Below are 22,762 nucleotides of genomic sequence, written 5' to 3' on the forward strand. Positions count from 1 at the left end.
TGTTGAGGCATCGAGATCGATGGCCTCTGGGGGTTTTTTTTTCTTTTTTTGATTGGACAGCTTGGACCAATGGCTCTTTACCATTGGTCCAAGCCATCCACAGAGCTCACGCCTCTAACATAGAGTAGAGGTTGTGACAGCTCTTGTCTCACCAAGTTTGGTTACACAGGCAGTGGTGAAGCCCGCTGCTGTGTAACCTAACTACCTGTCAAAAGCCGGACTAACTAACTAACTAACAGGCAGCGCTCCACCCATGACAGGTTACACAGCGGGGGAGGCTTTCCCTGCTGTGTAACCTGTTACAAGCCGATCTGTATGGAGAAAAAGCTGTCAGCTTCAGACTTGAAGCTGACAGCTTTCTCCTCCATAATACTAGGGGATGTCCCGATACCACTTTTTCAAGACCAAGTACAAGTACGGTCCCTCATGTACTTACCGATACAATTACCGTGGGCAGCGGGGGATTTCAGAGTCACAGCCGTAGTCTCTTCTCCCCTCTCGTGCCGACTACAGCGGTCTGTGAAAGGGACACACACCGCTGCAGCCAGCACCAACAGGGAGAAGAGACTGTCCACACATAACACTTACCGCACCCGCCACGCTGTCACACTTCCGTCCGGAGAGGTCAGAGCAGAGAGGGAGGCTGCATTTGGTGGAGAGGTATTCCGGGGGAGGGGCTATGTGGGTCAATGGCCGAAGCTATTTGAAAAAAATGTAAAGGGCCGGCTCTATGTATCGGGGCATTTTCAGGAGTACATGTACTCTTGAAAATGCCCTGTATCGGCCCCGATACCGATACTAGTATCGGGACACATCCCTACTTACAATTTAAATAAAGGGCAGGTAGCAGGAGAGCTGTCTGCATAGTCTCTTCCTGTACATCTTCTTGATTGGAAATGCCATAAGGGGAACAGGGTCAACAGCAACTTCAACAATCCTTCATGGGGGGGGCCCTTCCACCCCCAGGCCATTGTTACACCCCTGAAATCTCTGAGCAAAATGTAAAAAGTCAGTCCTGAACTTTTGTCAATGGCTGAATAATGATTTCTTTCACATGCGGAATTATCATTCACGTTTCTTTCTTTTTTTTTGTGTGTGTGTCTCCTAGAAAATGTAAATCACAATATTTTAAAATCCACATTTCTTAAAAAAACTAAAAAAAATGATGGTTTAAAATGCACAAAATTACTCGGTAATTGTGTTTTGTGCTCTGGTGATTTGTAGGAATCTATCGGAACGGACATAAGGAAATGGTGATCATTTTTATATCATTCACCAAAACAATTGGTGAGCAATACGTAGATGTGTTCTTGACCCAGAGATAAAAGGTGGCGCGTTATCCACTTTAACCTCACATTCAGATTTGGAGCTTTCCTTAAACAAGTCTTTGCTCCCCCAAAATGTTCAAATTTCCTCCTTCTAGGGTGTGAAAACTTTGGACGCTCGTGAAAATATTTACATAACGGTCTCTCGCTCTTCCTCCACAACTTCCGCTGCGGGCCTTTCAGCATCGTAAACTCCGGAGCCGTTGAGATAATCCTCGTCTTTGTTGTACTGCTCCGGTCCTGAGGACGGTATGGAGTTTTCAGAGATTGAGCCGTTCTTGACGTAGCCTGGTAAGTTCCTGTGGCCGTTCAGGGCTGCGGACACGAATCTCGTGTTGAGGTGCAAGGCCAAGGGTCCCCTTGTGGTGACGTTAGTGACACTCGTGTGGGAGACCATAGGTCCATAAGAGTACGTTGTGCTTCCACTTCTGGCTTTCCTCTTAAAATCGAGTGCCAGGGTCCACCTGCTCCAAGATTTCTTAATCTCTGCTTGTACCTGGAAAGGAAAACATATCAGTTAACAAGTTGTGGATACTGGACTTGCTACAAGGTCCAAAAACACTTCATCAAAGTACCACATCCTGTCCTTATCCCTCAGTGCCACTTCTGCCCTTGCAGCAAATTCCTGAATGTCAAAATAACCGGCATGAGTTACTGTGCAAAAACAGACCATTCGACACAGCGTTTATAAACATTGTTCAGATGGGGAGATAGAGGAGGAATACAAAGTAACATTGTTTATAAACATTGATCAGAGGGGGAGATAGAGAGATACAGAGTAACATTGTTTATAAACATTGATATGGGCACCAAAAGGAGGTAGCTTGATTTTAATGCAACATTGTATCATGCCAATGACATTTTAAATGTAACAAAGTCTTCAAATTATCTTTATGTATTAAAATATATTTTTATACAAAGCCATGTATGTTTGATAGACATTTCGTATGGTCTGGACACTTTTAAAGCCCCGCTTTTCTCTATCTTTTTTGTGTACATTTCTAATTGGGGGTGTGGTGCCTATCCCTAATGGTTCAATCTTTATGAGTTAAACTATTGATCAGAGGGAGATAGAGAGATACAAAGTAACATTGTTTATAAACATTGATCAGAGGGAGATAGAGAGATACAAAGTAACATTGTTTTACCTATCACTGATCAAAGTAGAAAAATGTTTTGTTATGTTTTTGTCTACAGATTGCATAAAAAGTTTGATTTATTTCTGCAAGATATCACCATGAAAAGTTTGTTTGTCCTAAATACGTATTACTTTGTATCCTCGAGTAATGACAATGTTATTCCTGAATAAACAGGAAGAAATGTAACAATTGCTGTAATCCATATGTGGTCGGTGAGGTGGAACTGGATTGGTCAAAAGAGGAATCCTAGGCCAAAGGGAACCCTGTCTGTCTGTCTGTCTGTACCTATGGCAGCGGTCAATGACAACTTCTCTGTAAGGCTTGGTTCACACCTAGGCGATTTATCGCGTGGATTGGTTCGTGTGATATCGTGCAAAACACAGATTCACATTGAAGTCGATGGAGTCTGTTCACACCTTTGCGGTTTGTCGCACGAAAAGGTGCAGGAGCGATTTTTGGGGCGGTTGTCGTGCGGTTTGGATCCCATAGACAAAGTTCTTATGCATTGTGGTTTTCAATGGACAATCGCGCGAAAACAGCTCGGCATCTGAATCGCCCGGGTGTGAACCTAGCCTAAAGACACAAGGTTTGGGGTTGTCTCCCCTCCTCTTGTTCACTACATGCAGGCTGCGAATGCAGACTCCTTATTCTGCAAGCGCTAGTTTCTTGGCTGCCATGTCCATCCTCTGGCTTTAATAGTTTGAATCAATAGTCCCGAACAAGAGAAGGACTTGACTTGACTTTGACTATCCATGTTTGTCCTGGCTCAGTGGCGCTATAACAAGAGGATCATCACAACAGCCAGGCAACCAGCATTTAAAAAGGGGGGGGGATCAGCAATGTCCCCCCCCTCCCCCCCATTACATATACATTGTACTAATTATTAGCCTTATTAAAATGCATTTGCACCGCGCATGTCTGAGAGGCAGGTCGGTTTTCCTCATTTTGCACGCAGCTACCGTGTATTCTATGATCGCGCTCTCTCCTTTTGAACGTTTAATATATACGTTTGGATTTCAGCACAAGCCAAGTCTCATGTAACCCTCCGGGACGCCTTTGAAAATGAGCAGATCAAGAGGCGCTTCGAGAAAGATACGGTAAACATTTAACCCGAGGTGAATTCCTGATATAAAACTTCACGAGTCATTATAAAATCACACATGTGAGGGTTCCTGCGGGGATTACAGCGGTAACGTGCCAATATCACCTCCCCTTCCCCCCCATCCCTCCAAATTAAAATGTATCACTTACCTCCCCATTGCAGAAGCAGTATATGATAGCAACAAAAAATCCCTGCAAGCAACAAAAAGGGGATCAGTTAGACAATATATACTGTATGTACATGTGAATAGTTATCAAATAACAGAGGCACCACAAAGAAAAAGGAGGATAATGAGGCTGATTAACGTCGAGAATCTTCACACAATACATTGTATAAGTATTCACTTCAATTATCCGATCATGTGACAAGCAAGTTCTGGTTTCCTTATCTGATCTGCACATGATCCGGTGTTCCCAGTGAACAGGAATTTTCTGTTCCCATGATTGGTTAGCTGAAGTGAATAGTTACACAGTTTGTTGCGTGAAGATTTTCAACTCCTTTAGTACATCATTGATCTAAGACTGCGGGGGGGAAAAAAGATGCTTCCCGCACATCTTGCCCATTGGATTTAAATTGTAACCTTTATTCCGTATTGTTTATTGTGTTATTATTCTTATTGTATAAACTTATTGTTAAAATGACACTGAACTCGGAATTCAATCTTAAAGATACATTCCAGTCCCTGAACTCTGAACAACAATGTATCTTATTTGTGTATCACTCGGCTGTAGATCTTCCAATCATCTCTGACACTGTCCTTCCTTCTGGAGGGTGACTACTTCTGCTCCCCTTGGGGCCTGTGTGTGCTGTAAAGTAGTCACCGCTCCAAGCTCCCCCCCGGGATGGACTACAATCTCAATACAAATTATTAAACTAAACATGATATTGTAGTCTATGACGGGAGCGAAATTGGAGCGGTGATTACTTTACAACACACACAGGGACCATGGGGAACAGACGTAGCCCCCCTCCAGAAGGAAGGACAGTGTCGGCACCAATTCAGAGATGATTGGAGGATCTACAGCCGAGTGATACACACATAAGATACATTGAAGGGAATTTATGAAAACCGGAGCAGACAAAATCTGGAGCAGCTGTGCACGGCAACCAATCAGCCTCTCTCTTTCATTTTCAAACCTTGACTGGCCAAACTGAAGATAGAAGCTGATTGGTTACCAACTGCTCCGGTTTTCATAAATTCCCCCCATTGTTGTTAATATTTCGGGTACTTGAATGTATTTTTAAGATTTAACTCCGAAGTTTTAGGCCTTGTTCACACCAAGCGCGGAGCAGGTGCAGAGCAGATCAGTTGCAGAATAAAAAAAATTTAAAGCCAAAAATGTGTCAAAAACACATGTAAAAGACCAGCGTGCGTGTGCAGAAACCTGACCGGATCTGCTCTGCATTTGGTGTGAACAAGGCCTTAGTGTCGCTTTATATCTCCGTTGCTTCCTGCACATCTTGCCCATTGGATTTAAAATGTAACTTTTATTTCCGTATTGTTTACAATGTTATTATTCCTCTTGTGTAACTTTAATGTTAACATCTCCAATTGCATGTGGACTTATTTCCAAAAGCAACATTACGTACAAACCAGGAATATGGATATTCTCTATATCTTTCTATTATCTCCTCTATATTACTATCTATCTAATTGAATCTCCTCCTGTCTTGTAACTCCTAGATTTCCTTCTTCCTCTATTTCATTATCTTTCCATCGTGAATATACATGCAGCTGATCTATAGGCTTTCCTCGCATATCTCTTTAGCACGGGTCCCTTATCTTCCAAATACTTCCATCTTTTTCCCTCTTTCCCGCAGTGGGAGAGAATATTGAGAATATCCGTATTCCAGACATCAATTTATATACATACTCCGATGAGATTCCTCCGGTGCTATATTAGAAGGAGATCAGTATTATGGAGTAGTAAGGAACATTATTTGATATACCTCTCATGTATTTGTCATATTGTATTCAAAGAAACAACACATCAAAAGGCTTGTACGTGGGAATTACATCCGCAGAATAGACACATATTTGGTATTCCTACACAATCTGCTATTTCTTTATGACCCCATGGGGTAGCTAGACGGATGACGATTTCTTTTGATGGGGTAGAGCGGAAATTTTCTACACGTTTGGCTTCTTCAGGAATAATCATTCACATGCATGGTCAGGGACACCACCAAGACGCATCCCGCTACACACCACCATTCTATATAAGAAAGTGAGGCATACACAGGAGGTCGCCCCCTCATCCCCACCATGTTCCCCTTTCCATGGAGAGCCTTCTACTTTGTCATAAGGATAGTGTAGTTGCCTGTAGCACATTGATCACTGGGGGAGGATAGACTGAGAAAATTATTCTTCCTGCCTGCAGCAGACTGATCACCGGTAGGGGGGGGAGTGGGGAAATGCTTCCTCCTGCCTGCAGCAGACTGATCCCGGGGGGAGGGGAGACTGAGGAAATGCTCCCTCCTGCCTGCAGCAGACTGATCCCGGGGGGAGGGGAGACTGAGGAAATGCTTCCTCCTGCCTGCAGCAGACTGATCACTGTGGGAGGGGAGAGTGGGGAAATGTTTCCTCCTGCCTGCAGCAGACTGATCACAGGGGGAGGGGAGACGGAGGAAATGCTTCCTCCTCCCAGCAGCAGACTGATCACTGGGGGAGGGGAGACTGAGGAAATGCTTCCTCCTGCTTGCAGCAGACTGATCACTGGGGGAGGGGAGACTGAGGAAATGCTTCTTCCTGCCTGCAGCAGACTGAAGACATCATCTCAGCCTAGGCAAAGTCACAGACTGGAGCCTTTTAATAAGAGGGAACATATAAAGCAGTTATACTATCGGTGCATATTATAATGTCGGGAGTTCGGGGTGCAGACACGTAAGTTGCTGAAGGGTCCACTTTAATGGCTCACTATTGTGCAGCTCTTAGGAGGTCCCAGACCACCAAAGTGGAATTACGTCATTCGCCCCCCCCCTGCGAGATCCTCGTAGTCCTCCAATTAGAATGATCGTCTTCATCAAATGCAGAAGTTTGTTTCTTTGTGTTATCGGAGTAATCAGAAAAGCTGCAATATAGAATTATCTCAGGCAACAAACACGGCTCACGTGGCAGAGAACTTGCGCCAGGAATAAGCCGAGACGCCATTATCTGATGTCATTCCCCTGAATAGATGCGGGAGAGCGAGCCAACGCTTCGCCACCGCTCATCTCATCTTCACCTCCTCGTCAGATCCTGGGGACTAATTGTCGGATTTATCGAGCCGCGGACAATTCATCTCGCCCGTCTATTGTACGATGACCCCGGGCAGAGCTGACTGCAAACGTTGGCCAACCAGATTGTCTCCTTCTGACTCATCCTGTAGACTGAGCCGGGCAGAATTTATTGGCCGCGTGGATTTTTTTCCAATGACCCGGAGAACGCTGACTGCAATGTGAGCAGATTGCCCGCTTCTGAGTCATTCAGACATCACACCAACCTGGTCATTATTACTTTGTATCCATTGGAAACAATCCGGATACATTGTGGTTTGGATTCATATTCAAAGTATTCATTTATTTCAATTCCTTTCTACAGGCAACCAAAGAACCACAGAGTCTCTTCAAGGGATGAGGACGGGGTTCAGGGGTCCGGTGTTCTATCAAAGATTGTGACTGCGTTAGAATGAGTGACCGCTGACGTGGTCACACATTTTAACATAATTCCGCCCAGTTTTTCGGCGGTGGAACGCGTGACCGGTCACGTGATTACGCATTTTAACAGAATCACGCCCATTTTTTTCCGGCGTTAAAATATGTGACCGGCAATAGGTGTAGAATTCAAAGCTTTCTCAGCGGTTCCAGGGCAGATCGGCATCGCAGATGGTATGTGCAGGAGAACCGTTCTGCCCTGGAACAGCTGATCAGTCCTGAAATCTCACTTCTATCCGACTTTGTGGAATGTCGGATCACACTCACAGAGTCGGATAGAAGTGACATTTCAGGACCGATCAGCTGTTCCAGGGCAGAACGGTTCTCCTGCACATACCATCTGCGATGCCGATCTGCTCTGGAACAGCTGAGAAAGCTTTGAATTCTACACCTTTTGCCGGTCACATATTTTAACCCCGGAAACAATGGGCGTGATGTTAGAATGTGTAATTACGTGACCGGTCACACATTCCAACCCGGTCACAATCTTTGATAGAACACCGGCCCTTCAAGGATTTACTAAGGGGTCTATTTATAAAATCTGCATAGCTATGTGTCCCGCGAAACCTCTTGGGGTACTTACCCTTCTGGTAGAACATTCTTAGAGTATGTTCTCCTCTGATTGAAGGTTTGTAGGGTATTTTCACTTCAGATCGCATGTTCTTAGGGTTTTTTTCTATTCTGAATAAATGTTCTTAAGGATTGTCTCCTCTCATTGAATGTCTGTAGGGTGTTTATTCTTCAGATTAAATGTTATTGGGGCATTTTCTCTTCTAACTGAACATTCTTAGGGTATTTACTCTTCTGAATGAATGTCCTTAATGTATTTTGTTTTCTGATGCAATGTTCTTAGAGTATTTTCTCCTCTGATTGAATGTCTGTAGGGTGCTTTTTCTTCTGATTGAATGTTCTTAGGTTATTTTCTCTTAGGATTAAATGTTCTTACATATTACATTCAGTACGGCTTATATATGCCAGAACTCCATACAATAATCCATACAGTAATGGCTGTTAACAATAGTTACATTCTAAGAACCTTCAATTGGACAACAATGAAAGACAGAATTCTCAAACTTAATGACAAAGGCGCCACATTTCTACCATTGACATAGGACCACCATTCCTTCCACAGACAACAGGACCACCATTCTTCTCATCGACACAGGACCACCATTCTTCTCACTCACACAGGTCCACCATTCTTCTCACTGACACAGGTCCACCATTCTTCTCATCGACACAGGTCCACCATTCTTCTCATCGACACAGGTCCACCATTCTTCTCATCGACACAGGTCCACCATTCTTCTCATCGACACAGGTCCACCATTCTTCTCATCGACACAGGTCCACCATTCTTCTCATCGACACAGGTCCACCATTCTTCTCATCGACACAGGTCCACCATTCTTCTCATCGACACAGGTCCACCATTCTTCTCATCGACACAGGTCCACCATTCTTCTCATCGACACAGGTCCACCATTCTTCTCATCGACACAGGTCCACCATTCTTCTCATCGACACAGGTCCACCATTCTTCTCATCGACACAGGTCCACCATTCTTCTCATCGACACAGGTCCACCATTCTTCTCATCGACACAGGTCCACCATTCTTCTCATCGACACAGGTCCACCATTCTTCTCATCGACACAGGTCCACCATTCTTCTCATCGACACAGGTCCACCATTCTTCTCATCGACACAGGTCCACCATTCTTCTCATCGACACAGGTCCACCATTCTTCTCATCGACACAGGTCCACCATTCTTCTCATCGACACAGGTCCACCATTCTTCTCATCGACACAGGTCCACCATTCTTCTCATCGACACAGGTCCACCATTCTTCTCATCGACACAGGTCCACCATTCTTCTCATCGACACAGGTCCACCATTCTTCTCATCGACACAGGTCCACCATTCTTCTCATCGACACAGGTCCACCATTCTTCTCATCGACACAGGTCCACCATTCTTCTCATCGACACAGGTCCACCATTCTTCTCATCGACACAGGTCCACCATTCTTCTCATCGACACAGGTCCACCATTCTTCTCATCGACACAGGTCCACCATTCTTCTCATCGACACAGGTCCACCATTCTTCTCATCGACACAGGACCACCATTCTTCTCACTGACACAGGTCCACCATTCTTCTAACTGACACAGGTCCACCATTCTTCTCAATGACACAGGTCCACCATTCTTCTCACTGACACAGCACCACCATTCTTCTCACTAACACAGGTCCACCATTCTTCTCACTGACACAGGACCACCATTCTTCTGACACAAGTCCTACCACTTTTTCTCCTGCAGACCAACATTGATAATAGTTTCCTTCCACTGACCACTAACACAGGGGCATTTTATTCTCCAACAGAACACTGACACCAGGGCATTTATACCTCCACTGACCACCGACGTGAGGGTATCCCATTGACCACAGCTTAGCCCTCAAACAATGGGACAGACGGTGAACTTTTTGCTTAAAAAGCTTGGGGACCCCTAATGAAAAGCCACCAACTTCTCCCCACAATATATGCAAATAATAAACAGAAAATATATGATAAGTGCTCATCATTAAATGATCTCTCCACTTCCTTTTCGTTCTTTTTAAATTCCACCACCTCCTGGATTCACTCGGCACTCTCCGGATTAATTGGATCTTTTAATAAGAAGTTTGTACTTAGCCGGACTTTACATACAGATCAGCAGAGCGGCTGATGCGGTAACAATGAAAGCAATTACACGCCAACTGGCAGGAAGGGATTCGATTTGTTGATACACTTTAGCATTGTTATATATTGTTGGTGGAATCTCTCCGCCCCGATCAGCAGCCATTGTCCTGTAATTGAGGGGTTCTGCCTTCTGCCTCAATCACTCTCTGGGTTCATCATTATTATAAACACGGAGCGGGCTAATTCTATACTATTATGGCTGCTAATGTCAGGCAGGTGGCAGCTTCTGATCACAAGATCGGGGTTAGGGTGGCACAATGATGACTGTTTGCAGCTGAGCCCACGATGTATAGAGAAGGATGAAGATGAACAAATAAAAGCTGATGGTAAAAAAAAAAAAAAGGAGTAGAATAATGAAAGTGTTTAACCAGTTCGACTATTGGTTGTATTGACCCTTCAGAATTCCTTCAGAACCAGCGCTGACCCTTCAGAAACTTTATACAGTAAGTCTGCATGGATATACTTCTCATTCTCCCCTTCCCCAGTGATCAGTCTGCTACAGGCAGGAGGAAGCATTTCCTCGGTCTCCCCTCCCCCCAGTGATCAGTCTGCTGCAGGCAGGAGGAAGCATTTTCTCAGTCTCCCCTTCCTCAGTCACCAGTCTGCTGCAGGCAGGAGGAAGCATTGCCTCAGACTCGATCAGACCCCAACATTGTAACTTTGTAGCAAGTCACAAGTTGAGAGGCTGCTGCAGGGGGCTGATCTGTCTTGGACATTTGTGAACACAGTCACAGGATTTCCACCATGTGCCATCTCTGAGCCGGCATCTCAGTACAGGCAGTAGATGGTGACCCCGGATGATGCCTGAATAAAGATGAAGACGTTTTTTTGGAGAGAACAGAATTGTCAGGGTGAGAACTGAGATCTCTGTGTGAGGTAATAAATACCTGGAAGTGTTACATTGACACATCAGCATGCTGCACCCACCATGATAAACATCTCACGTTAGCTCCATTTTGTATTAGAACTCCAGAGAAATCCTTTCTTTAGTTTTGGAAAAGGTAGGACAGGGTAAGAACCACTGACAGATTTTTACTACTGCCTGTGTCACCTCTCCTCACTTCCTGTCTTGATCACAGCATTGTCAGTGGGACAGGAAGAGAGAAATGAAATCTCCCCTTGAGGCAAAGTTACCAATATACTGAGACGCCTCAGCTGAAGCGGATCCCGACAATTGTGCCGGGATCCGCCCAGCTGCGTGACTGACAGCTGGCTCTGCCTATCTAGAGGCAGAGCCAGCTGTACCCGCCCCCTCCGCCAGTCCGTGCTGGCGGATCGTAGCAGGGAGGGGGGAATCCAGCCAGGATCGAGAGGTGACAGGATCGAGAGGTGAGCGAACGCCGGTATGTGTTCGCTCACCTCCCGATCTACTGTGCCGACCTGTGACAGTCTCATTGTCACAGGTCGGCTAGAACTATGAGGTGAGTGAAAAGCACGCCCCTCATACTTCTCCTTTAATTCAGCCGAAGCCTTGTTAGAAACCTTAAAGTCAGTGTTCTGCTTTAAACCTGCCTAGTAAGATGGGGTCCCGGTCGTGAAAGAAAGCGTATATATGAAAACTTTCTTTTTAAATTCAACTATTTTGTTTCTCTCTTTTACCTTTTTCTTTCTAAAGAAACAAAGCCGTGAACGAGTATCAGGCTTCAGCAAGACCTGTAGGCGCATGTGCAGTCAGAATTATGACAACTACAAAGCATATAAAGCAGTGTGCTAGATAACAAACTTTAGAAATTGATTTAAGCTGAAACGTGTATCGGTTTGAACTCCTCGCATGATCAGGCTAAACGAAAAGTGCATTTATCTTATACAACAAATAATCTGCTCAAGACACTGAGGGGAATTTATCAAAACTGGAGCAGATGTGCATAGCAACCAATCAGCTTCTCTCTTCAGTTTATTCAGTTAAAGAAGAACTATGGGGTAAGTGTTTTTCCCCATAGTTCTCCTCAGGGTCACGGGAGGACACAAACTAGCGTCCTCCCGTGATCCAAAATTCAGTATATAGGGAGCTACAGCTCGCGATATACTGAGACCGCCGCAGCCGGGACGGATCCCGACATTACTGTGGAGATCCACCCTGCTGCGTGATTGACAGCTGGCTCTGCCTATCTAGAGGCAGACGATATAGTGAACTCCAAACAGAGGCATCAACACCAACGTCGATTTCAGCAGCTTCCTGGAATAATGCACAAGAAAAAAAATCAATTTCAATTTGACTTCTAATAATATATTTGGTCCATTTTGTTTTATTCAATATGCCAGACAAAGAACTTTGTTATATCGTTTCAATAAGTGCAAAAAATACCCGCTGATCTAGATGAGCTTGTATTTTGGTTGAAGGGGTATGAGCACAATACAATCTCATTCTCACCCATTTAAGATTATATCCCATAAACCACAACCCAATCTCAGTATTACCCAAGACATTATACCCCATCAATCACAATATAATCCCATTCACACCCATGAGACTATACCCCATCAACCACAATACAATCTCATTCCCACCCATAAGATTATACCCATCAACCACAATACAATCTAATTCTCACCCATAAGATTGTATCCCATCAACCACAATACAATCTCATTCCAACCCATAAGATTATACCCCATCAACCACAATACAATCTTATTCCCACCCATAAGATTAAATCCATCAACCACAATACAATCTCATTCCCACCCATAAGATTATACCCCATCAACCACAATACAATCTCATTCCCACCCATAAGATTATACCCCATCAACCACAATACAATCTCATTCCCACCCATAAGATTATACCCCATCAACCACAATACAATCTCATTCTTCCTATAAGATTATATCCATCAAGCCATTCTGAGCTGCATTTGATCCAGCTCTGGAGGGATCACTATTTAGCACATACACAGAAACCCCTGCAAGTTTGCATGATTCATACAGACTTCTATCTATATCATTATATGGCATAAGGGGACTTGTTATCATTTGAATGGAGACTCATTCCGCACTACATATGGCATCATGACATTTGAATATAATATAGTCAATTATTGCAGTATACGGTTTGTTCCCAGCAACAGGACAATATTATACTCGTTTCAAGTGCACACATTCACTCGGCTGATGCTGGATATTCATGGATAGAGGCGTTCTCAGATGTAACCCTTTATGGAACATTAAAGTGCAATAATCATCCTGTGTACACTCAGCCAGAAATGGTTCTGTTCTTTCAGCTACACAAGAAGAACTCTTTGTATTTTTCTATATTCCTGGCAGTCAAGTGGCCGTCTATACATTTTATTGAACTGCAAATACGAGGACGGATTCTACTGAGATGTACAGATTTATGGCCATGGGCAGAGATATAATCATAAGACTGGACACACAATCTCAATGTCAACACAAATGTGAGATATATACCCTGTTTCCCCGAAAATAAGACCTACCCCGAAAATAAGACCTAGTGTGTTTTTTTTTGAGCCAAAAAAATATAAGACATTGTCTTATTTTCGGGGAAACACGGTAGAGGAGGTGATCTCACCATATTTAGATATTTATCGTTTTTTATTATATTCTTTTGGGGTTTTGAATTACTTTTTCATCTTCACATGTTATGAATATAAGAAAGATGAGGTCATATTAATATTGTATTTGTTTGGCCAGATATCAATCATACTCATGACTGGAACAAATCTGTTATCGAGTTGGCAATAAGGCGTCATGTATTTTGTTATATGTTGATTTGTTGCCCGGAACACCTTTCTGTATATACTCATATGTATCATCTCCCTTCTTTGTTATATCTGCAAGCCCCCTATGTGATAGCACATTGGGGGTGACAGGTTCTCTTTAGGGTGACATTAGGGTTTATTAGACCCATAATGTCACCTTTGCACTTTGAAAAAGCTGACTAACCTCCCTGGCGGTATGATTATCTCAGTATTTTTTCTTTTTTTTCTATTTTTTACTTTGGAATTTCTCGCCGGTTCCGCCCCCCTGCAATGCCGACGCTTGTAGGGAAGGTAGAAAACTAGAAAAAATGGTACATGCATGAATCTATAACCGGCCTTTATAGCAGGGCGCACATTGGCAAGGCTTACAACAATACAAAACACAAAAATTCCAAAACAGAGCGCCATGCATCGTACAGAACGCGGGCCGTCAGACTCACCTGTACTGTTGTCGCGTATCGCATCGCCCTGCGTTGGTCTCTCTCAGTTTGGTTGCTAATACTCTAACAATATTAATAAAAAGAAAAAAGTTCGCCTGAAAGAGAAAAAGAAAAAAAAGTTTGAATGAAATGTAATGAAAACAAAAAGTTAGATTTATACAGATATAAAAAAATTGCATAACGGCATCATGACTGAATAAAAGGAGAGTACTATGGCAGAACTAAAAGCCCAAAAGACCGATCTAGAGAATCAGAGTGGGAGCCCTTATATCTTTTTTTACAATTTACAAAGCTTTTAATATAATAAACAATTTATACGGTTTCTTAAAAGGAGAACTATGGGGTCAGGGCATTTCCCCATAGTTCTCCTAAGGGTAACGGGAGGACACAAACTAGCGTCCTCCCGTCACCCAAAGCTCAGTATATAGGGAGCTACAGCTCCTGGTATACTGAGACGCCGCAGCTGAAGCGGATCCGACAATTATGTCTGGATCGGCCCAGCTGCGTGAGTGACAGCTGGCTCTGCCTATCTAGAGGCAGAGCCAGCTGTACCCGCCCCCTCCCCCGTCCGTTCCGCCAGTCAGCACTCGAGGATCCTTGCAGGGAGCCGCAAGTGACAGTCACGGCTCTCTGCAGGGACAGGATCGAGAAGTGAGCGAGCGCCGGTATGTGTTCTCTCACTTCCCGATCTACTGAGCCGACGTGTGATAGTCTCATTGTCACAGGTCGGATAGAACTATGAGGTGAGTGAAAATCACTCACCTCATAGTTCTCCTTTAAGAGACTGAACAAGAACTTTAACATGATTTATGTGAATTATGTAATTAAGTTGAGCAATATTTGGTAGAGTTTTCTTTTCTTTTTTTTCCCCCCTTCCTTCTACTTCTCCATGAACATATATTGGATTCGGGGGACTATTATAAGAAGGGTGTTGTCATGACAGAAAAGGTGGGGAAAAGTAGGGGAACCCGAAGGGAAAGGAGAGCGGGACAAAAGAAAGCCCCCTTATATCTTAGCCTGTCCACCTAACACACATTCTCTTTAGAGAGTCACCTTCACTCTACAACCCGAATCTAAAGACCCTCATATTAGGGGCCGGTGCTCCTTCTCCTCCTTCTCAAACAGGAAAAAGTTAAGGATTCCGTTCAACTTTAACATCCATCATGTCAATTATTGGACATAATGTCCAAGAACTGTACATGGTGTTCAGCCTCATAGGTGATGATGGAGCTAGACAGCTGGAGCTCTTGGGAGGAGCGGAGAGGATGGTTTAGGTTAGGGATGGCCAAACTCCGGCCCTTCATCTGTGGTGGAACTACAAATCCCATGAGGCATTGCAAGATTCTTACAGCCACTGGCATGACTCCCAGAGAGAGATGCCTCATGGAATTTGTACTTTCACCCACAGCTGGAGGGCCGGAGTTTGGCCACCCCTGGTTTAGGTGATATCTTGAGATGAGGTTGGAGATGTAGCCGGGGGCAGAGTGAAGGAGACTCTCTTCAGAGTGAAGGCGACTCTCTTCAGAGTGAAGGCGACTCTCTTCAGAGTGAAGGCGACTCTCTTCAGAGAGAAGGCGACTCTCTTCAGAGTGAAGGCGACTCTCTTCAGAGAGAAGGCGACTCTCTTCAGAGTGAAGGCGACTCTCTTCAGAGTGAAGGCGACTCTCTTCAGAGTGAAGGCGACTCTCTTCAGAGTGAAGGCGACTCTCTTCAGAGTGAAGGCGACTCTCTTCAGAGTGAAGGCGACTCTCTTCAGAGTGAAGGCGACTCTCTTCAGAGTGAAGGCGACTCTCTTCAGAGTGAAGGCGACTCTCTTCAGAGTGAAGGCGACTCTCTTCAGAGTGAAGGCGACTCTCTTCAGAGTGAAGGCGACTCTCTTCAGAGTGAAGGCGACTCTCTTCAGAGTGAAGGCGACTCTCTTCAGAGTGAAGGCGACTCTCTTCAGAGAGAAGGCGACTCTCTTCAGAGTGAAGGCGACTCTCTTCAGAGTGAAGGCGACTCTCTTCAGAGTGAAGGCGACTCTCTTCAGAGTGAAGGCGACTCTCTTCAGAGTGAAGGCGACTCTCTTCAGAGTGAAGGCGACTCTCTTCAGAGTGAAGGCGACTCTCTTCAGAGTGAAGGCGACTCTCTTCAGAGAGTCGCCTTCACTCTTCAACCCAAATCTAAAGACCCTCATAACAGGGACCGGTGCTCCACCTTTTTTATACAGTTCATACAAAACTAAAACAGGAAAACATTTAAGATCCCATTCAACTTTAACATCCACCATGTCAATTATTGGACATAATGTCCAGGAACGGGACATTGTGCTCAGCATCATAGGTGATGGAGCTAGACAGCAGCAGGTCTTGGGAGGAGTGGAGAGGACGGTTTGGGTGAGATCTTGAGATGAGGTTGGACATGTAGCCGGGGGCAGAGTGAAGGTGACTCTCTTTAGACTTTAAATCTAGAGACCCTCATACCGGGGACCGGTGCTCCACCTTCATCTTTTATACAGTTCATACAAAACTAAAACAGGAAAAAGTTTGGGATTCCGTTCAACGTTGACATCTAGCCTGCCAATCATTGAGCATAATGTCCGGGACTTCTCACTGCACATTGTGCTCAGCCTCATATAAAACAAAAAGGGAACAGAGCGCCACCTCCGTGTGTAAAATCGTTTATTAAGATAAATAAAACAAGGGATAAGTGTACTCACAAGCAAACATTTTCATTACGCTTTACCAACAAACAAGAGGCCCCACTAACTGTTAACCCAACATGGTATCACCCCGACTATGTAACACGGTTGCCTCTGGTCACATCGCTGTCCACCGGCCGCAGTCAGCCAACATTGACGCGTTTCAGGGGCTAATCATCATGATGTGACCGGAGGCAAATCGTTTATCTTAAAGGAGAACTATGAGGCGGGTGCTTTTCACTCACCTCATAGTTCTAGCCGACCTGTGACAATGAGACTGTCACAGGTCGGCTCAGTAGATCGGGAGGTGAGAGAACACATACCGGCGTTCCCTCACATCTCGATCCTGTCACGGCTCTCTGCCGTGACAGGGGAGGGGCTGGATTCCCCCCTCCCCACTCCGATCCGCCAGCGCTGACTGGCGGAACGGACGGGGAGGGGGCGGGTACAGCTGGCACTGCCTCTAGATAGGCAGAGCCAGCTGTCACTCACGCAGCTGGGCGGATCTCGGCATCGATGTCGGGATCCGCTCCGGCTGCGGCGCCTCAGTATACCGCGAGCTGTAGCTCCCTATATATCGAGCTTAGGGTAACGGGAGGACGCTAGTTTGTGTCCTTCCGTTACCCTAAGGAGAACTATGGGGAAAACCCTAACCCCATAGTGCACCTTTAATAAACGATATTCCACATGTAGGTGGCGCTCGGTTCCCTTTTGTTTTTTTATGTTCGTGGTGGAAGCCCCAGAGCCTTGGATGAGCAGCCCCTCTAGTCTGTGTGATAAACTGTTGAAATCTTTGAGTATGCAGCAGCAAGTGGATCGTTCAGCTGGCAGCCATTAGCGCCAAGAGTTAAAGAAAACTGTTTTCTCAGCCTCATAATATAAGTTCAGAAATGTTCTACCTAAAACTGAACTCGTCACTGAGAAGGCAGAAAACTCTTCCAATCCAATCGCGGATCCAAAAACTCAACTAATCCAATCAACAGAAGGTCAGGAAGTCTAAGAAAACACGTTCAATCTCCCCGGGCATAAGTCGTACACCACGTACACGGATGCCGTACAAGTTCCCCTGCTGTAAACACCGAGGAGGACAACATCATCTCCGAGAATGAAATGTTCCATGTGATCTGAAAATGTTCCCTGGCTCTAGACTTCGATGAGCGCACGTTTATGGCCGCGGTTTAATACAGCCCATCAGCTGGTATATGAAGTTTACTTAAAGGAGAACTATGAGGTGAGTGATTTTCACTCCTCCTCATAGTTCGAGCTGACCTGTGACAATGAAACTGTCACAGGTCGGCTCAGTAGATCGGGAAGTGAGCGAACACATACCGTCGCTCGCTCACTTCTCGATCATCTCCCTGCAGAGAGCCGTGACTGTCAGTCACGGCTCCCTGCAGGGATTTCCCCGCTCCGATCCTCCAGCGCTGACTGGCGGAACGGACGGGGGAGGGGCGGGTACAGCTGGCTCTGTCTCTAGATAGGCAGAGCCAGCTGTCACTCACGCAGCTGGGAGGATCCAGACAGTAATGTCGGGATCCGTTCCGGCTGCAGCGTCTCAGTATACCGCGAGCTGTAGCTCCCTATATACTGAGCTTTGGGTGACGGGAGGACGCTAGGTTGTGTCCTCCCGTGACCCTTAGGAGAACTATGGGGGAAAACACTTACCCCATAGTTCTCCTTTAAATAAAAGAAGAAATTGTCCGCAGTAAACATTAATTTATTTATGGTTCCAATAAAAATGTTCTACAAGGTTCTAGTCAAAGCAACAAAAATGTGCACTGCTCAGTACGTGACCGCCACTCATGATAGTGCAAAAATAAAGATGGAGCCATGCACACCGCTCCATGAAGCTCCCATTAAAGGAAGCCAATGTCCTCAGGCACAGTAACAAGCCCTGAAGAAAAAGAAACCACCGAAACGTGTTGGCTCTACACCACCATCTTAACCAGTGTTGGCCTAAAAAAAATTGTATGACCATCTGTATTAGGTTCTCCTCATCAGACACTCAAAGAAATACTTAAAATGATGACTTAATGCACCTAGCCAGCGCACTGCAACACATGAGCATTTTAAAGCATGAGAATGCACTCTTTTTTTTTTTTCAGGGGACAGGAAGAAGCATTTCCTCAGTCTCCCCATCCCCCAGTAACTGTGGAACCAGCACACGATAATCTTCCAAACAAATTCAAACTTTATTCCACATGCATTTGTTCAAAGCACAACCGCTGATGCGTTTCTGCCTCACTTGGCCTTAGTCTTGACTGAGGCCAAGTAAGGCAGAAATGCGTCAGTGGTTGTGCTTTGTACAGATGCATGTGGAATAAAGTTTGAATTTCTTTGTAAGATTATTGTGTGCTGGTTCCACAAGTTTTTGAGCCTATTACTCCGGAAGAGTGTCATCCCAGCAACGAATGTGGAATGCAGGGACGCGTGATGGGGTGAGCTGTGCGCTTCGTGTTTTCAGTCCCCTCCCCTAGTGATCAGACCGCGACATTGTTACTTTGTAGCAAGTCACAAGGTGAGAGGCTGCACCGGGGGCGGATCTGTGTCAGATGCACAGGCACCGGAATTTACATGATTGCGTTATCTCTGAGCCGCCATCTCAGTCCAGGAAGAGGGTGGTGGACCCTGGATGATGCCTGAGCAAAGATGATGCCGTTCTTCTAGATATAAAAGCAGATGAAGGGATTGTCAGGGGGGAGTCCTGCGATCTCTGTGAGAGGTAATAAATATCTGGAAGTGTTACATTGTTTCATATTATTCAGCATGTATGCACTAAGCATGAAAACATGTATCTAATGACAGGTCCTCTTTAGGATGTAACTCCAGTCCATTAGAGATCACTCACCACTGTAGCAGCCAAGATCGGACCTTGTATGATCCATTTTAAATTCCCTGCACTGAGATCCCAGCACCTGAGGGAAGACAGAAAAGGGTTAATTCACCATCAGTGTGACAACATTCAGAATCTTGGGTGAAAGCTGTGTGAAAAAACAGATGAATATACCCCGTGATATTTTGGCACGCGTCGCACCGTTAACAATGCGTAACGATGACGTGACGCAGAGACGGCTTCGAGTTTACAGCTCGGCTCACCTTCAGGTCTCGTTCCCACCTAGGCGTATTGCATATGCGCGTCTGTCGCGCGTTTTTTTAACCGCGATTCGTGGTAAAAAAGTCGCGCGACCGTCGCGCGTTTCCGAAGGCTACTTGGCTGTATCCCAATGGAAACGCGCAACAAAACGGCCCAAAGTAGTACCTGTACCTTTTCAGGCGTGGGCCGTTTTGTAGCGCGTTAGGGACGGGCGGAAATGCGGGAAGGTGGGAACGAGACCATTGACTACAATGGGATTTATATATTTGAGCGTTTTGTAGAGCGTTCGTCGAGCGTAGAACGCGCTACAAAACGTTCAGGTGTGAACGAGGGCTCAGGGCGATCCCGGGACTGCGCGTTCATACGCGATCGTCGCGTGGCCCTCATTGATTTCAATGGGGTTATATTCACACGGCAATCGCTTTTTTTTTTGCGACATGCAACGTGCCGTTTTTTTTTCAGTTGCGATCGTGCGCAATTCCACGGGCGGAATCGTGGCAGGAAACCGCACAATCTGCCTGCCGCGTCTGGGGTGCCATTAACCTACCTGGCTGTCTGATTATTTCATTTTTTCTTTTTTTGTTCTATTTTTTTCCGTTATTTCTTTTAAAATTCCTGCCGGTTCCGCCCCCTCGCGACGCGGACGCTTGCAAGGGACGGATGTCGGCATCGTCCGGAGGACACAGCGCGGCTCGAGGGACAAGGTAAGTAACGCTACGCTGTAATCCCGAGTGTGGCTCGGGGTTTACCGCTTATGGTACTGAAAATTAACCCCGAGCCACACTCGGGAATACCGCCAAGGAGGTTAAAAAGAATGGCACCGCCAGCGCGATCAGCTGAGGTGTGTGATTCCGTGACCGCATGGCCATCCGCACTGTCCGCTGAAGTCTGAGCCGGGCCTCAGTTACTCGTGGTCAGGGCCGGATTTCCCACAAGGCCAACCAAGGCCCAGCCTCGGGGCAGTAGGGAGAAGAGGGGCAGTAGGGAGTAGAGGGGCAGCAGGGAGTAGAGGGGAGTGGAATTCCTATCTTCCGATGGCCGGGACATGCAGTTCCGGGCGGTGGGCGGGTAGTTGTTTTCTACATTTAGCCCGGCTTTGGGCAAGCAGAGCTAAATGTACAGCGGGGAAGCCGCCACTTGTTTTGTATAAGTGATCCCGGCGATATCACAGAGATCACTTGTATGCAACCTGCAGGTCTGCCATTCTCCATTGGGGGGGGGGTTTGGCGGGTAGGGGGGCGTATTGAGGAACCTGGCCTTGGGGCAGCAGAGAGAGTAAATCCGGCCCTTGCTCGCGGTGTTGCAGTAATGTAAATGTATCGATATTTATCAAACACGACACAATGTTACCGTCTATTCAGCCGGAATGTGCAGAGTATGTAATGTTTACCCCGACAATTCATCCTCAGTGTCCTATTGATCAATATTTGTAGAACTATCGTCTCAGAAGCAACAATACGTTATTTTTTTAAAGAATTCCGGGGACAAAAATCAAACACAGAAAGTGATGAGAATATCCAAAAGTTTACAATTTTCACCAAAATAGGGATAGAGGGGAAATATATATTCCAATGGGGACGCATGTTCCAGTGACAACTATGAGGAGCTTCCCCGTCACTTCCTTTTGTGTGTCTGGGACAGGAAATTAAGGAAAATACCCTCTCTCTCTGTCTTTCTCTCTCTATATATATATACTCACAATACATAGCCACAGTTAAGATTATTATTATTACATAGTATTTATGTGGCGCCAACAGTTTGCGAAGCGATTTACAATATAAGGAAGACATTACAGTTACAATACAATTCCAGACAAGATGATAAGGAGGGCCCTGCCCCTGAGGGCTTACAATCTAAAAGGGAGGGGCCAGTAATACATGAGGAGGTAGCTGTGTGGGGATGAATTGTTTGAGAATGTGATGTTTGAGTGGTCAGGTTGAGGTGGGATCGGCTTCCCTGAAGAGATGAGTCTTAAGGGATAGCCTAAAGGCAGTCAGAGTGGGAGATAGACGGACAGGTTGGGGTAAAGAGTTCCACAGAATGGGGGAGACTCTATTAATTTAAAATGAGAATCATATAGCTCATTTTCCTTCAGGCATTGCTCACTGGCATTAGCAATTGTATAGCTGGTTATTATACTGCCACCTTGTGGGCGTTTTGGTTATTGCACCATGTTTTTCTGTGTTCCCTCTCATGATGATGTATTTCCCCCTTCTTTAACAAGTAGTCGTTTAGTGTCATGGCCTATAGCAGAGCCACATGTAATATGCTCGCTTGGAAACATTTTCATCCTTCACCTGCAAATACCGCCTGCTCATTCATCCGATGTAACCTGCTGTGTGCAATAAAGCACTTTGTGATGAGAAGGTATTTGGTGAGTCCAGCTATCTGATAAGGATTGTCCGCCGTGATTATATGTGCTTATACAGGCCAGGCATAGAGGTCACTAATACAACAATCTGAGTCAGAATAATCACTATCTATCTATCTATCTATCTATCTATCTATCTATCTATCTATCTATCTATCTATCTATCTATCTATCGCAGTGAGGCTACCTCAGCACTGCAAGGATTAATTGCTCATTTTGTCTAGGGATGATATTACATCAGATTTACTCACCCAATCCGCAGTCCCGTCGGCTCCCTTCTGCCGGCTAGATTGGTCCCCACAGCCTCTTCTCTGGGAGTCTGAGGAACGCTGACATCATAACATCTTATGCAGATCCATTGACCTGTTTTAGATGTAAGAATGCTGGGGGGCATTCCATAGCTGGGGTGGAGGGAGGTAGAGGTGAGTGCTGACCAAAGCACTCT

The 22,762-nt window shown here is 45.4% G+C and overlaps 1 protein-coding gene across 1 annotated transcript in view; it reads right to left on the bottom strand.

Moving 5' to 3' along the window:
• Nucleotides 1-1,401: 1,401 nt before the first annotated feature.
• LOC108799762 (parathyroid hormone/parathyroid hormone-related peptide receptor-like) overlaps nucleotides 1,402-22,762 on the bottom strand; it is a 34,796-nt gene continuing 13,435 nt past the window's right edge. Inside the window, exons 3-8 of the mRNA XM_018571672.1 lie at nucleotides 19,701-19,767; nucleotides 14,173-14,267; nucleotides 12,128-12,186; nucleotides 6,866-6,996; nucleotides 3,716-3,757; nucleotides 1,402-1,821 (exon numbers count right to left, since the gene is read on the bottom strand). Coding sequence (XP_018427174.1) covers nucleotides 1,456-1,821; nucleotides 3,716-3,757; nucleotides 6,866-6,996; nucleotides 12,128-12,186; nucleotides 14,173-14,267; nucleotides 19,701-19,767 — 760 coding nt within the window. The 3' untranslated portion in view covers nucleotides 1,402-1,455. The remainder of the gene's footprint in view (nucleotides 1,822-3,715; nucleotides 3,758-6,865; nucleotides 6,997-12,127; nucleotides 12,187-14,172; nucleotides 14,268-19,700; nucleotides 19,768-22,762) is intronic.

Source organism: Nanorana parkeri, unplaced genomic scaffold (genome assembly GCF_000935625.1).
Source record: "Nanorana parkeri isolate BGI_ZX_2015 unplaced genomic scaffold, ASM93562v1 scaffold1807, whole genome shotgun sequence".
NCBI classification, from domain to species: domain Eukaryota; kingdom Metazoa; phylum Chordata; class Amphibia; order Anura; family Dicroglossidae; genus Nanorana; species Nanorana parkeri.